The sequence below is a fragment of the Prinia subflava genome, chromosome Z (genome assembly GCF_021018805.1).
Source record: "Prinia subflava isolate CZ2003 ecotype Zambia chromosome Z, Cam_Psub_1.2, whole genome shotgun sequence".
In the NCBI taxonomy this organism is placed as follows: Eukaryota; Metazoa; Chordata; class Aves; order Passeriformes; family Cisticolidae; genus Prinia; species Prinia subflava.
The window spans coordinates 53797706-53812663 of record NC_086283.1 but is presented as its reverse complement, the minus strand read 5'-3'; the positions used below and the strand labels follow the sequence as shown (position 1 = coordinate 53812663).

Sequence of the window (14958 nt, the reverse complement as noted above, 5' to 3'; positions counted from 1 at the left end):
GCAGTTAACCAGAGGCTTGGATAGAGAGTGAAAAGCTGTCTTGGGAGAGAAAACTTCAGGGATAAGAAATGTGAAGCCTGGAAACATGAGCCAGTAGGCATTTAAGCCACTAATGAGAATAGAGAGTTGCTGCCAAATTATAAACATGCTAATTGGTTGATAGAGTTAAAGCAGAACCTCTGGGGATACAAAGCCTACTGCTCATCTCTTATTGAGATGTTTATGCTCACAAGCCCTGATCTATTCCTCAGCACACTGCAACGTAAACATTTCCTAAGGCTTCCAGGGAGAAAATGCAGGGCTTTTTTTTTTTTTTTCTTTCTGTCTCAGTAAAGGGGATAAGATTTTGGAGCTACACATTTCTAGCAAAAGCACTATACAAAGAGTGTTTAAACTTTGTTTGACAACATAACAGGTCATGGAAACCAAAGGAAGAAAGAAGCTAGAACTAGGTGACTCATTCTGCTACCCCACTGTGTCAGAGACAGTGCAGATGACTCAGAAAACAAAGGTGGCCTCAGAACTTGAGATTAAGATGCAGATTTACACTTTATGTAACTATCATGAAGATCAAATAAAGACCAGGTCAAATGAAAGTTTTTTCCAGCAGTCCTCCTTTTTCTTCCACGAGGAAAAAGACAAAAAACACATCCAGGCATATATTAATTCAAAATTTACTGAAATTTTCTATTAAGTGAAGAATGTGAAGATTATAATCAGTATATATTTGTGTCCTTTATGTCTGGATTGCTGTGATAACTGCTTCTTAGTAAAGTCCTGCAGAGTTAAAACTTGAAAGAAGCTAGGTTTCTTCTTTCAAGATAAATGTTTTTCTTTGCATTGTGTGGGCAGCAACAACAAAATTAAAAAGTGACTATTTTGCTGTAAAAGGAAGTTTTATTGTACAATTGTTATTTAATAATATTTATTACTTTTAGAAACATTTTTAACTGAGAATTGCAGGAAAAAAATAATGTATGTGGAAATATTGTGATGATTTATATTCCTAACCACTTTTGTGAATCTCAAGTCTTTGCCTCTCTGCTGACTGTGATATTTTAGCTATAGAGACAAATTTTGTCTCTGAGGAAGTCCTTGAGCAATGTAGTTTGGAATATAAGTGTCATGCAACTGTTTTCTGATTATTCAGTTTGTATATGTTTAACCAAAGTAATAAAAGAGTGAACACTATTACTAGATTGAATATCATGTGTAGTGGGCTTGAGCCTATTCTCTCATGCTCAGGTTCCTTAATGAAGTTTATTTGCTGGGTTTGGGGTTGGGCTTGGTTTTTTTTAATTGACTTGAAGGGAGTCACATTTTGTAGCAGAATTTTGTGCCATTCCAAAAGGTTCGCCTGGATACTGAATATTAGTAAGTCAATCAATTGCTCAACCCACTAGAATCAGGGATGAAAAAAGTCAGAGGACCAAACAGCACATGAGGACCTGGATCTCAGCTACACTGACCTTACACCACCACAGAAGCTCCATGTACTTTGACAGAGACAACACATGTGTTTGTTTTCAACAAATACTATTTTCATGAAAACATTAATACAGGCTCTCCTTCTGAGCCAGATGATGCCCTGGAAAGGCAGCTTTCCTGCTTGGCACACTGGATAGGTGAGAATAGAAAAGTGTAGTCCACTCCATGATGTTTCTGTGGAGAATGTCTGAAGGACAAGAGCAGCCACTTTGTGTACTGTGGAGAGGACAATGTCTCCATGTCAGCAGGAAGCATAGGTGTGCTGAGCTGTAACCCTGGTCCTCTTCCTCCACTGACCACATGTCTTCTTCCAAAGGCCCTTCCTTCCTTTTCGGACAAAAAGGAACCACTTGGACAAAAAGCTGAGCCTGAGCATGCCCTGGGAAGGTATGCTGCTCTTGGAGAGAAGAAATGAATGCATCAGGGGCACCTGCAAACCCTGCACACCTCTGTATGGTGCCTCCAGCCCTCTTCAGGTCCTGAGGGGGCCACAGGGCAGTAGCAGAAAACCCCAATCACTCCAATTGCAGCTGGCCCCCATGAGTCTGGCCACCAGAAGGGAGTGTCTCCAAGCCTGTCTCCATGGTGTAGGTTCCCAGATCCTGCTGGGAGTGTTGGCAGGTGAAATGGCACCTGCAGGTGAACACCAGCACAATTCCACTCACAAGCAGCCAACTGCCCGCCTTTAGGACACGAGCTTTTTGGTGACTGGCACTTTACGAACAGTGTTTTCCATCTCCTTACTAGGCAGCTGGAAACAAGCCTTGAAGGCAGCACAAAGCTTCACTAGTCACTTCTTGTAAAATGTCTCTTTCCAAGCAGTGGCCATGCCTAGCATAACTGGAGCAGACAGCTCTCCAAGCAGACAGGCCAAGGGACTGACCCTACTCCCAGAAAGCAGGGACAAAGCCTTCCTCCAGCCCTGGAGATAGCAGATGAAGAGCCTACCACCCTCAGCTTCATAGCATTCACAAAATCATGTACTATCCTGAGCTGGAAGGGATCCATCAGGATCATCATGTCCAACTCCTGGCCCTGCACTACACACCCCAAGAGTCTGCCTTGTGTCCACATGTGCCTTGGAGTCCACATGTTTCTTCAGCTCTCTCAGGCTTGGTGCTGTAACCACTTCCTTGGGGAGTCTGTTCCGCTGCCCAACCACTCTCTGGGTGAAAAGCCTTTCCCTGACTCATGCCATTTCCTGAAGGTCTGTCATTGGCCACAGAAGTGAATAGGTCCCCTCCCATCATGAGGGTGTTGTAGACCACAATGAGGTCTTACCTCAGTCTCCTCCAAGCTGAAAAGATAAGACTCCTCACCTAGGTTCCCCTCCAAACCCTTCACCATCCTCACGGCCTTTTACTGACAATGTCTTTTTATATTGTGACACCCAAAACTGCCTCTAGTACTCAAGGTGAGGCTGCCCCAGCTCAGAGCAGAGGGGACAATCCCCTCTCTTGCCCAGCTGGTGACGCTGTGCCTGATGCATCCCAGGACAGGGTTGGCCCTCCTGGCTGCCAGGGCACTGCTGACTCATGTTTAGCTTGCCACTGAGCAGGATCCTCAAGTCCCTTTCCACATCACTGCTCTCCAAGGTCTTATTCTCCAGCCTCCCATTCCCCAGTCTACACACACAACCAGGGCTCCATCATCACAGGTGCAGAATCCAACACTTGCCCTTGTTAAACTTCATATGGCTGGTGATTGTCCAGTCCTCAAACTTACTGATGTCTCTGGAGAGCCCCTCTGCCTTTCAGGGAGCTGGCAGCTTCCTCCAATGTAGTATCATCAGCAAACTTAGTATTCCATCTAGTACTCCATCTGAGTCATTTATGAAGATGTTGAGCACAGGACTGAGGATAGGGCCCTGAAGAACCCCGTCAGTGACAGGTGCCCAGTCTGATGTCACCCCATTCACTGCAATTCTTTCGGCCTGACCCATGAGCCAGCTGCTCACCCACCACAGGATATGTTTATCCAGCTGTGGGCTGGACATTTTCTCCAGGATTCTGAGAGAGACATTATGAAAAGCTTTACTGAAACCCCCAAAGATTACATCAGCTGGTTGTCCTTGATCAACAAAGTGGGCTACCCTGTCATAGAAGGAAATCATGTTTGACAAGCAGTACTCTTCCCTCTTATGAAGCTGTGCTGGCCGAGACTGATGACTGCATTGTCTTCCGGGTTTTCAATACCTCCCAGGATAATAATGACCATGATTCTACCGGGCACTGAAATGACACTGACAGGCCTGTAGTTTCCAGGGTCCCTCTTCAAGCCATTTTTGAAACTTGAGAAAACATTCTCCAGCTTTCAGTCAGCTGAGACCTCTCTGGATTCCCAAAACCCCATGAAAATCATTGAGAGAGATTTTGCAATGACAACAACAGCTCTTCAAGGATTCTTGGATAAATCCCTGTCAGGCCCCACAGATTTGTAGGGATCTAGCTGGAGCAGCACGTCCCACACAGTTTCAGTGTCAGCTGGGAATTGATCATTCTTGTAGTCAAAGTCCTTGAAGATCAGGGCACAGAGCCTTCCTTGACCTGTCACCTGTGTTGAAGACAGAGGCAAAGAACACATTAAATACCTCTGCCTTGTCCATGCCCCTGTTTCTGAGGGGAGCATCCACACCCTTAATGGGCTCATTTTATTTCTAAGCTGCGTTTTGCCACTGATATTGAAATAACTCTTTTTATGGTTCCCCGCATTTCTAGCAGCTTCATCTCCAACTGACTTTGACCACAAGGATTTTCTCCGTACACTGGCAAACAGCAACTCAGTATTCTTCCCATGTCACCTGATCTTGCTTCCACTGGGCACACACCTTCCATTTTAGTCTTGTTTCCAAGAGAAGATCCCTGTTAAACCAAGACAGCCTTCTGCCCTCAGGCACAACACCCAGAGTTAAATGAATGTTTTCCATAGAAGGCTAAAATCTTTTGAAAATCCTTTGAAAAATGACTGTTTGACAGCTTTAGTTTAAAGGTTTGAGATTTTTTTATTAGAAGTTTTCAAAATGTTTCTGGTACTTAATGAGTTGAAAACACTCTCTAAGACTGTTGGCAATAAAAGACTCTTCAAAAGCAGATTGTGAAAACCTTTATTTTCTCCATAGGTGGCTGGATTTGCATTTATTTCATAATCCATAATAAAAACAAATATTCCAATTCATGAAACAAGATGAATGAAATGTTAGTCTCCTGTGTAGCCTTTGCTCCATGTAAAATCAATTGGAAAGGAAAACCTAATTCGGTTTCCTGTATGCTTAAATCAGCCTAGATGATGAAAGGCTTAGATTCTGGGATGTGTTTGGAGGAGTTTTCTAATATTTTAGGGTGAAAGTTGGTCTTTTTCCAGCTTCAAGGGTATGTCACCTTGGCTGTTTAAAGTCTACTGCTGTTAAGCCCTTGACTTGTCCTAATTTAAAATTCTGCTCTGAAATCTTCCACAGTCTATGCCTTACCTAATACTTCCCAATGGGATGGACTCACTGAAGACTGTATTGACAACAGCTTTTTTTTTCTCCAGTTGTAAGTACTTTCTAAATTGTATTAGAAGTGTTACATGTGAAGCCATGAATCTTAAAAACCTGCTTCAAGTACAGCAGGGTAGTGAACTAACAAAGTATCCCCACAGCTCCAAAATAAGAGAAGGAAATCAAAGAAGAATGAAAGGGTTTTGTACCAACAAGCAATCACATGGCCTTTAACAGCTGAGTTCTTTGCATTACTTGCACCTTGCACCAATACTGACAATAGCTAAGGCTAGAACACAGATGTTAAAACTCATTTTTATGTATGTTTTCTTGGATTTTGGCAGTTAAAAAAATTATTTTTCATCTATATAGCAAGAATCACATAACATCCTTGACATGAGGGGTGGTGAGGGTTCAGCCACCATGTTTTCTCAAACCACTGTGTTCCTAAGGCCTATCTGCTCTACAACAGCAAGGAAGCTGCCATGTGCCACCACTTTGGGAACTAACACAAGTGCACAAATATTTTAGCTTGCAGTTTTAAAAGCCACAACTTCAGGGGAGAACTGCCACAATACAGCCCAACAGCAATGTAATATCTGAAACCTAATTAAGCCATGACAATGCAATGCCACCAAGTCTATTTCTCACAAAACTACACAGCCTGCAGTTTGTATCTATAATCCATATAGTTACATGATGCTTAGTTGGTTTAGCTTTTCTTCTTCTCTAAGTGCACTTCTTTTCAATATTTTTGGTAGAAATTATTTCATATTTACTATTCTCTTTCACAGTTATTTCATTCAAATACAATTCTTTGTTCTTACACACTTTTCTAACAGCATAGAACATTTACAGACTGTTAATTTGTAAAAGATAATCACAATGCAAACCTCTACATTTTAAAGGTTTTTGCTACATACAATACACAACTTATACACTATACATACTTGAGGAGAGTCTAATGCTGCTGCTTTAAATGATTAAGACCAGAGTAAAGCTAAGGCTGAGCTCTTTCAGGCTGTGTATTAAAAAGTTCTCAACTACTTCTGATTGTGCATAAGGCAAAGTGTATTTTGAGACATTGAACATAAATCTTTGAAAGAGCCCAATAAAGTTAGATGTATACATTCTTACTGAGACAATGGGAACTTGTCCCAGAATTTCCCATCAAAGCTCTACTGAAGCCTCCAGCCATAAAGTACAATTGATGGAAGTACCACAGGGGCACTTCCATGGGGACCTGAAGCCAGATGTCTGTGAAGTCTTTACCATTCCAGGAACCGCTTTGACACTCAACACCAACACTTAGGCTGATAAGGCAGAGATGAACTATAAAGCTGTTTTCAGGCTTCTCTGAACAGACTCTCAAAAGGTCATGGCTGGAGCTCCAGGTCTTCCAAACTAAATGAACCTTCCTTCCAGATCCAAGGCAGGGTCAGGTATAAATGGAGCTTTGCCCTTCAGCATGACCCTGCTGTACCGCATTTTCCCTCTTGTATCCACAGAAGTGTCCAGAAATGGTAGAAGATAGGATCCCACTGACAGAAAATGGGACATTGTCCCACTCGCCAAACCTCCCAGGGAGCATTTCTAACACAATCCCACGTTGTGGTAGGGCCTGGAGCAGAAAGAAAGAACTCCACAAGAACCCACTATGGTTCATTGCTTTCTGAAATGACACATTACTCTTTCAGAATTGAAGGATCTCAGCTTAGGTAGTGCATTCACAATGTACACAGGTTTACATAGGCTGGACATACAATTTTAAATATATTGAAGAGAGTAAGCAAAAATATATTCATTGAAACAGAACATACACTTGTTACACATGTACTGAGGGGTCACATTTTAACTACTTTAAATAGCAAATATATATCCTCTCTCAAGGTTTACTACTGCTTACTTAAAATATGTTGTGAAATGCCACAGTGACAACTGTCATGTTGTCTTTCACTAAACACAGAAAGTCTGAATAACAATGGAAAAAAATAAAAATACTGCATTGATATGACTTGTTAAAGTTTCTGACAGTTAAAAGCTACTACTTCATTTTAAATATCCCCATTGAAACACATCTATTTGTACAATTAGTCACACTGTATACTACAATACAATGTTTAGCATGTTGTAAACTTTCACCAATGACTTTTTAACGAGAAATTGTACAAATATACAGCTATTTATACCACATACTTATAAGGCCATTAACACAACAGCAAGATACATGTAAAGAACTATAATCACCAAATTATGCAATGAATTCTTCTCCCAGTTGGCAATAACCGGGATAACCTTACAACCGTCAGCAGTCTTTAGTGAATGCTGAATCTCCAACAGGTTTTGGTGACGTCTTGCAAGATCAGAGGGTGCCAGATGAAGCCTTAGCATGCAATACCATTGTGGCACATACTATCCTTAGCTGTGCATGGACTCTGTCCTGGCCACTGGGCAGCACAAAAGGCTTTTTCTGAATCAGGCGTGTCACTGAATGAACACCCTAAGCAAATGATTGTTGATAAATAAGTTCTCAGAGTTAAATAAATGGTTAGTGTTTTCCTCTGTGACTGAAGTGCATGAATATTTAAACTACACTTGTAGCTTAAACCTAAAAACCAGAGACAAGTACGTGTCTCGAGGAGTCCTTTACTTACAGAAGTTTCCATTGTGAAATGAAGATTCATTTTTCTCAGCAATACATGAGGGAACATTTACTGGTGGGAAGTCTTCCTTTGGCTTCTGAGTATTGCTGCTGCTGGATTTACTTCGACTGTGATCTGGAGTGGGTTGAATAGGCAAAGATCTGGCCACCTTAGATTTCACCAGGCAGCCACAAACGAGGCGGAAGAAGGCGCGACGCATCTCCTTACTGGCCAGGGTGTAGATGATGGGGTTCATTGCAGAATTGATGACCGCCAGAGCAATAAACCAGTGGGCTTTATACAAGATAGAGCACTCCTTGACTTTGCAGGCCACGTCGATGAGGAACAGGATGAACAGTGGAGACCAGCAGGCAATGAAGACACTAACGACGATCACAACAGTCCTAAGGAGTGCCATGGACCGCTCCGAGTTATTGTGGTTGGTGACATTACGACTGCTGGACTTCACCAGTATGTAGATACGGGCATAGAGGATGACGATGGCAACCAAAATGGCTATGAAGATACTAATGCAGAACACAACATACTTTTTGGAGTACAGAGGCAAAATTGTTGAGCAATCTGGTAAGTTGTTTATACAGTTCCAGCCAAGGATGGGGAGGGCACCCAAGGAAATTGAAATAAGCCAGCATGTACCAATGAGAAGGAACACTCTGTATTTTTTATTTGCGTCGTAAGGCCTCATTTTAATCATGGTCAAGTGCCGCTCAATAGCTATCGCTAGCAAGCTGAAAGTGGAAGCTCCCAGTGCAACAAACATGCTACCTTCCCTAATGAACCAGATTGTGGAGGACAAGCTCAGAGTTTTCTTCCCAGACATAAGAATGTTTACCTTGTAAACAATCCCAGCTAAAAGATCACAGAGAGCTAGATTGCCAATAAAAAAGTACATGCGGTTGTGAAATTTATTGTTCTTCCATATGGCAATCAACACCATCAAGTTTTCCAGGACTATGAAACTACACAGGATCAGAAATGAAATAGTGGGTAGGTCTATTTTATCAGTTGCCTTTTCCCTTAAAATAAGCTTTCCTGTGTAATTATAATGCAGTACAATCAGAGAGTCCACCTCTTCATTTCCTTGAGGGCTGACAAGAGCATCAGGTGTCATGGTAACTGCTGCCATCATTTGTTTCTTGATGGATGCAGGACTTTTTTTCTTCAATTTCACAAGAATATAGTTCCAATAATTTTCCACAAGAGGGAGATCAAGCCACGTTCTTCCCAATGTTCCTCTGGGCAGGCATTGTGTATCCCCACCTCCGGCAAGCCTCGCATATTAATTCGGGAGAGTGGCTCTCACACCAGGCTCTGAAAATAAAATCGACAAATGTAACGTAAGTATCACTGTCTTCCATGTCACCCAGTGCTTAAGTCTAACACACACCCAGGAGCCAGGGGCGAGGGACTGTGGCTGATGGGGCACCAAGGTCGAGCACTGCTCTCTCTGCATGCCTCTCATGGTAGGAGTAGGTGAGCTCAGACACAGCCTGGATGCAGAAATACTGGAGCAATGCAGTGAACTGCTCAAAGGTGTTTCCCTCGTACAAAATTTCCATGCTGGCAAACACACAGAAGAGCCACGAGAAGGACTGGCAAACAGACCCAGCAAGCCATAGTGTGCACAGCAAACAGCTCACTTCCTCTCCAAAAGACCTAAGTGTACACTGCACTACCAAAACACCACCCAACCACCACTGCCTCCACAGCAGCAGGGCAAACTCTATGCTTTCTAAGCTTGTTCTTGTTTGCAGACCCAAAGTAGGAAAGATCCTGAGAAAGTTGTTGTCAAGTCTTGATGCCAGTGTGCATGTTGCCAGTGCCTAAAATAACTTCCCCCAGCTAATGGTATAGACTTCTGCCATTTACAATTGATAAGATGCACTGAACACCTGTCATCATAAAGCCAGTCCTACCTACTCAAATTAGTTGGCTTTCTACTACCTTTTTTAAAATAAACATGGCAAGTCATATTTTTATATGTATTTTTCTTTATACTTTACTTTGTTTTTTTTCTCTTTGCATAGGTATACAGGACATCTATTTAATCTTCTTAGGTTTTTTAAAAAAATAAAGGTAGTTACACCAAATTTGTCTCAGAAATTCTGATTTTCTTAAGTTACAACTTAGATTTACTGCAACATCTTGCCATGAACTTTGAGGTTCCATTTTCACAGCAGATGTTCCAATATGTCTTTTCTTTTTCTTTGTTTTTCTTTTTTTTTTAAATATCAGAAGAGATCTGCACAGTAAAAATATCAGAAGATGTCAGAAGCACTTAATGTTTTACCAAAAATGTTGCAGTTTAGTTGCTGCATACTCTAATGACAATCACTGCTCATGCCCCAAATGTATGCACTGAGGATGAGCAAATGGCCAATTTTTCACTTTTCTAAGAAAACAAGGATGGAGATGAAGACAGAACTTGTACCATGTGAACCAAATTTGTAACTTCTCCTTTTTGTTGTTTTTGTTATTGGACAAGTAAGAAAAAAATGTGCTGGATGGGAAGACACTTCTTATGGGCCAAAAATTAAATAACTTAGTTTAGGGAACTTTTTAAGAGCTGGAGCTCCTGACTATAGCATTTATTTACTCAAGAGTCATAAACATTTTCCAAACACATCACAGACAGTTTCAAAGGACAGGTATCAAGGTAAGGAGGGATGAAACAAGATGATCTTTAAGGTCTCTTCCAACCCAATCCATCCTCTCAATCATCAGATTTTATGATTCTGTATACAGATTTCTTAAGATCAGAAAAATGTGTAAGTCACTGCTGACCCAACAGACTGTTTTGGCACTTGAGATGTGGGAGATGCATTTTCAGATGCCTTCTCAGGATGATGGGAGGAGCAAACCACATCACAGATGAAAGTAAAGGGATTTAAATGGTGATCCACACCCTATTTTCCCACCCTTCCTCTTCCTTGATTCCTCCTTGAGAAAAGAAGTTATCTGATAAAAGCATACAGTGAACTGATTTGAAGTCTTTGGTACATTCAGGAGGTTCTAAAATTACTTTCTGAGTAAATAACATGGTGTTTGCCCACTGTTATTTCCATAGGTTCAAACTACTATGGCTGAAGCTGTCCACTGGGAAACACATCCAAGAAAGACAGTTTTTGCTTGGTGTCCTTGGTGCTTTTTTACTCTGAAGAGGACAGCAACCACCTCATTCCTTTCCCAGGTGCTGAACTGGGCCCTTGAGCAGTTACATTATTTTCTGAAGCATGTTAACAGTGAAGCTCTCAACAGAAGAACTTCACCTCAGCTAAGGTTCAGTGTAATTGTAATTCAGTTACAATCTGCGCACTGTTATCACATTAACTGTCACAGTCTTTCATTGTATTGGCTTACAACAAAATCCCACTGTGTCCATATGAATTGCAAGTGCTTTCCACTGTGAAATAAACAATTACATTTGACTAGAAAAGTAATTGTTAATAATAGTTCAACCAGCAATACCCATCAGATTAGCTGACGACTGCCTGAGGAATATTCCTATCATTTAAGACCACCACATGCAACAAAATAAATATTTCTTTAAGTCATTTTGAAGTGAGTTATCACCCTCATCTGTCAAAGGGCAAATACCTTTTTTTCTGTGAAGAAAATTGTATGCCAGACATAGGAGTTTATCACCCACAACTCAGCAGATGTAAATTGTCATGACTCCACTAAAGGTAATGGTACTATACCAGTTCCCCTGGCTGAAAGCAGGGATGAAGCACTTAATCAGCAGGAATTCTACAGCCTCTGCCATTGTTAGTAATTACTTCTCTTAAAATTGTTATAGCGAACTTAGTATCACAAAAGTAAATCTTTGCCTTTGCAAAGCTAGTAAGAAGACAATGAAAACCGTAACATTACTATGTACCACGATTCTCACTGACTGAATATCAGACATAAGACATTTGAAAGCTAATATAAATAATGTAATAAATTAGAATTTATTTCCGAGTAATATCATTCAGCCATAGTCTTCTTTTGTTTACCTCTTGCTTTGGAGCTAGTAATTCAGAAATCACACTTTCTCTTTAACAATTAAAAAAATTAATGTTGGTTATGCATTATAATAACAAGAAAGCAACAAGTCAGGTTCAGGATAATATCTGTCACTGCTTTGTGACAGCTCAATGATTTACTCCTCAAAACAATTTTGCCCCAGTCACATGCTGCCCCAGCTGCAAAGTATGGATGTCGTTTCAAAATATTTAAAAAACTACCTGAAGAACCTGTCTGTGGCATGTTGCTTGCCCAGTACTGCCATGGTTAGGTACCTCAGCATCCCAGACTCTTGAAATCATTGGAAATAAGTTTTATTTCCTCCAAAGCAAAGCAGAGGATCCCTATTTCTGCACCACCAGGTACCATTAGAAGGTTAGACCTCTTTGCAGTGCAGGGGAAATTTGGCAGTACCTCCTCATGGATGTGCTGGCTAAACCAGCCATTGCTAAATTCCCAAATTAAGGCAGTGGTACGATGTTAAGAACCACAGTCATGTTCAGGACAATTCAGTTGCTTTCTCCAGCTATTTGGCTGACCTTTGTCATTCCAGCTCCAAGGATGGGGAGAGCAGCTGGGGTCAGCTGTATCAAGATATCCCCCCTCCTGTGCAATCTCCTCGCCCACCAGCATGCTTTGGGGTTTAACCACTGGATAGAGGTTAATGTGGTCTCCTGCAGAGGTCAATGATCCTGGCAGGGTCAAGCACCCTTTCAAATTAGAGCAGGGGCTCTTTACCATGGATCACATGACTGGTGGATAGAGTCCACCACTATCTGTATGGTCCCTCTGCGACACACACCATGAAAGAAGCAATGCTGTGGAGAAGGCCGCAACCCCTTGACCTGCCCTGTGGCAAGACACAGCTTCTCTGTCTTCTCCAACTGAACCACAAAGTGGTACAGGTAGAAATGCAGGGTCATGGCTCTCACTGGCTCCCCTGGCCTGCAACTTTTCTCTGGGAACATGTACATCCCAGTGCCAGGAAGCATCAAGGAACCTGTGATAATGGGGATGTCAAAACCCTTGAGCAACCATCTCCTTCCTGTACATCTCGACTCTGTTTGCAGTGGGCTCTCTGGTTACAAGTCCCACAGGGAGATGAGGGCTTTTACCCTCTCATGAGTCACTGGGCACTTTATATCTAAAAGAAATAGGAAATCTCTGTATTCAAAAACAAGCCAAACTGCTCTCAATTTTCCTGAAGTGAAAGCAACAAGTGAGAATAAAGTGAGCATAGGACTTGACCTTCCGCTACGTGCTTTTGCCTGCAGAGGAACATATGACACCACACATTCATACACTCGTAACATGGAATCATATTTTCCCATCTTCCAAACAGCCACAAACAGACCTGACCAAAGAAACCTGATGCCCCTTCACCACCACCACCATCAGACGCACTGCAGTTCTCCCTCTGCTTCCACGTACAATGATACACTTTGGCCAGAAAAAAAAAAAAAAAAGAGAGAGAACTTTTTAAAAACGGCAAAGAGAAGAACAAGAATGCAAACCTTTTTATATTCTATGTATCTGTAAAGCCTTTCCAAATGAAAAGTAGGCACACGTAATTTATCAGGCACACCCGGATAGTCTCATTAACAGAAAGGACTTTTGAGAAGAGCAGCACATTTCAATACACATTTCCACTGAAATTAAGCCGTGCTAGATGCAAATGAAGTTTAGACAACAAACATCTGCTGCAGGAAAACGTCTTAGAGAGCTCAAACTTACAAAAGATTTTTTCTTAAGTGAATATGCTGGTAGTTTACAGCCTCGGGAAAACAAATAGCTACTTTGCTTGGCTTCTGGCTTTTAGACATCAGTTTGAATTTTGTAATACCGAGTAGCATACATGTACACCTCACAGGGGAGCTCCCGCATGGTTTAATTCGTGGTCGTTAAAGTCTCCCAGCGCTCCCGACCTATTCCTCCCGCTCCAAACTTCAGTAACTGTTCTCCAGTTGCCACTAGCGCTGCGGCCCGAGCCTTCCGGGGCGACAAGCATCTTGTCTGAGTTACCCGACGTGTCCGCGGCGCGATGGTCTCGCACAGAGAACATCGTTCTACCCGCGGGCTGTAAGGACCCCCAGACCCGCGGTTCCCCGCGGCTCGATGCCGCTCCGTGCCAGCCACCGCTCCTCCGCGCCACACCCCGAGCGGCGGCATCCCGCCCCGACAGCGCGGCCGGCACCGCGTCCCGGGCGGCGGGGCGGGCACCGCGGGTACCTGCTGCGTCCGCGCCGCGTCCCACGGCGCTCCGGGGCCGCCGCATCCGATCTCGCCGCCTGCGCGGCGCCGCTCGGGCCCCGGGGCTGCGCTGGGCAGGACCGGGCCGGGCCGGGCCGGGCCGGGCGGGGCTGGGATCGCCCCGGCCCTGCCCCGCCGCCGCCGACAATCCCCGCGGCTCCGCGCTGCGCGCAGCCGCCTCGCCCAGGTACCCCAGACCTCCCTGCCGACCGCCCCTCCGGTCTCTTCTCGGTCCCCGCGTCCGCCTGCCCTCGGTTCCTGCCTCCGGCACGCTGCTCCTGCGCCGCCGTCGCCGCCGGACAGGCTCCGCTCGCCGCTCCCGCGGCCCCTGCCTGCCCCGTCCCGTCCCACCACGCCTCACCCCGCCCCTTGGCCGCTCACCGTGCCCCGCGCCCGGGGGAGCAGCGCCCCGGGGCTGCACGCTGCCGGCAGGGCAAGGCCGCGGGGGTACCCGGGCGTGTAATGCTTAAACGGAGTTTTGGCCAGCCGGCGTGGAAATGCGAGGCGGCAGAGCCCAGCGCCGAGCATTTATAACGTCCAGAAGAATGCGAGGTGGAGAGTTACTCGGGTCGAGTGATCACAATGTTCAAGTGAGGTTGTACGTATGCTACCTCTGCTCCTCTGTCTCACTGTGTCCACTAATGCGACCTTCAGAGAGCTTGAATCGAGAGGTACAGGGTAAAACATTCAGAAATTCTTGGTAAAAGTACTCCTGGTTTGACCCAGAACTGCTGATTACAGCATGCTCCTTGAAGCGTACCTCTTGACAAAGTTATTCAGTGAATAATAGCAAACCCAAGGACAGCGATAGGCACGTGGAATGTGCCGGCAATGGGAGCACCACTTTGAAATTTAACTTGGAACCTGGATCCCACAAGTGTCTTATTTAAATCCACTGGTAAAGTCTTGTGGGTACAGCAAATCTTTCTATCAAGTGCATATGACAAGCTAGCAAACAGAAGCACTACAGCAACCTTGCTAAGCACAGGCAGACGTGTGGGGTTGCCTATCGTCTCACAGCAATCAGTGTTTTTCTTGGGAGCCTCCTGTCTGGACCTGAGCATCATAACA

General features: G+C 43.8%; 1 protein-coding gene across 2 annotated transcripts; it reads right to left on the bottom strand.

Moving 5' to 3' along the window:
* Window positions 1–4486: 4486 nt before the first annotated feature.
* On the bottom strand, window positions 4487–14461 carry S1PR3 (sphingosine-1-phosphate receptor 3). Of its 2 annotated transcripts, none has more exons than XM_063423123.1 (2): window positions 14269–14461; window positions 4487–8940 (listed from the first exon to the last, which is right to left on the bottom strand). In XM_063423123.1, exon 2 carries the CDS (start codon window positions 8756–8758, stop codon window positions 7613–7615), a length of 1146 nt encoding a protein of 381 aa, XP_063279193.1. In that variant the 5' UTR covers window positions 8759–8940; window positions 14269–14461; the 3' UTR covers window positions 4487–7612. The 2 variants fall into 2 exon arrangements, with proteins under 2 accessions (XP_063279193.1, XP_063279192.1); XM_063423122.1 differs by lacking the exon at window positions 14269–14461 and adding an exon at window positions 13867–14261.
* Between the last annotated feature and the right edge of the window lie 497 nt (window positions 14462–14958).

Excerpts from the sequence above, each read along its gene's own strand:
- S1PR3 (XM_063423123.1), bottom strand. The coding sequence starts at position 8,758 with ATGATGGCAGCAGTTACCATGACACCTGATGCTCTTGTCAGCCCTCAA.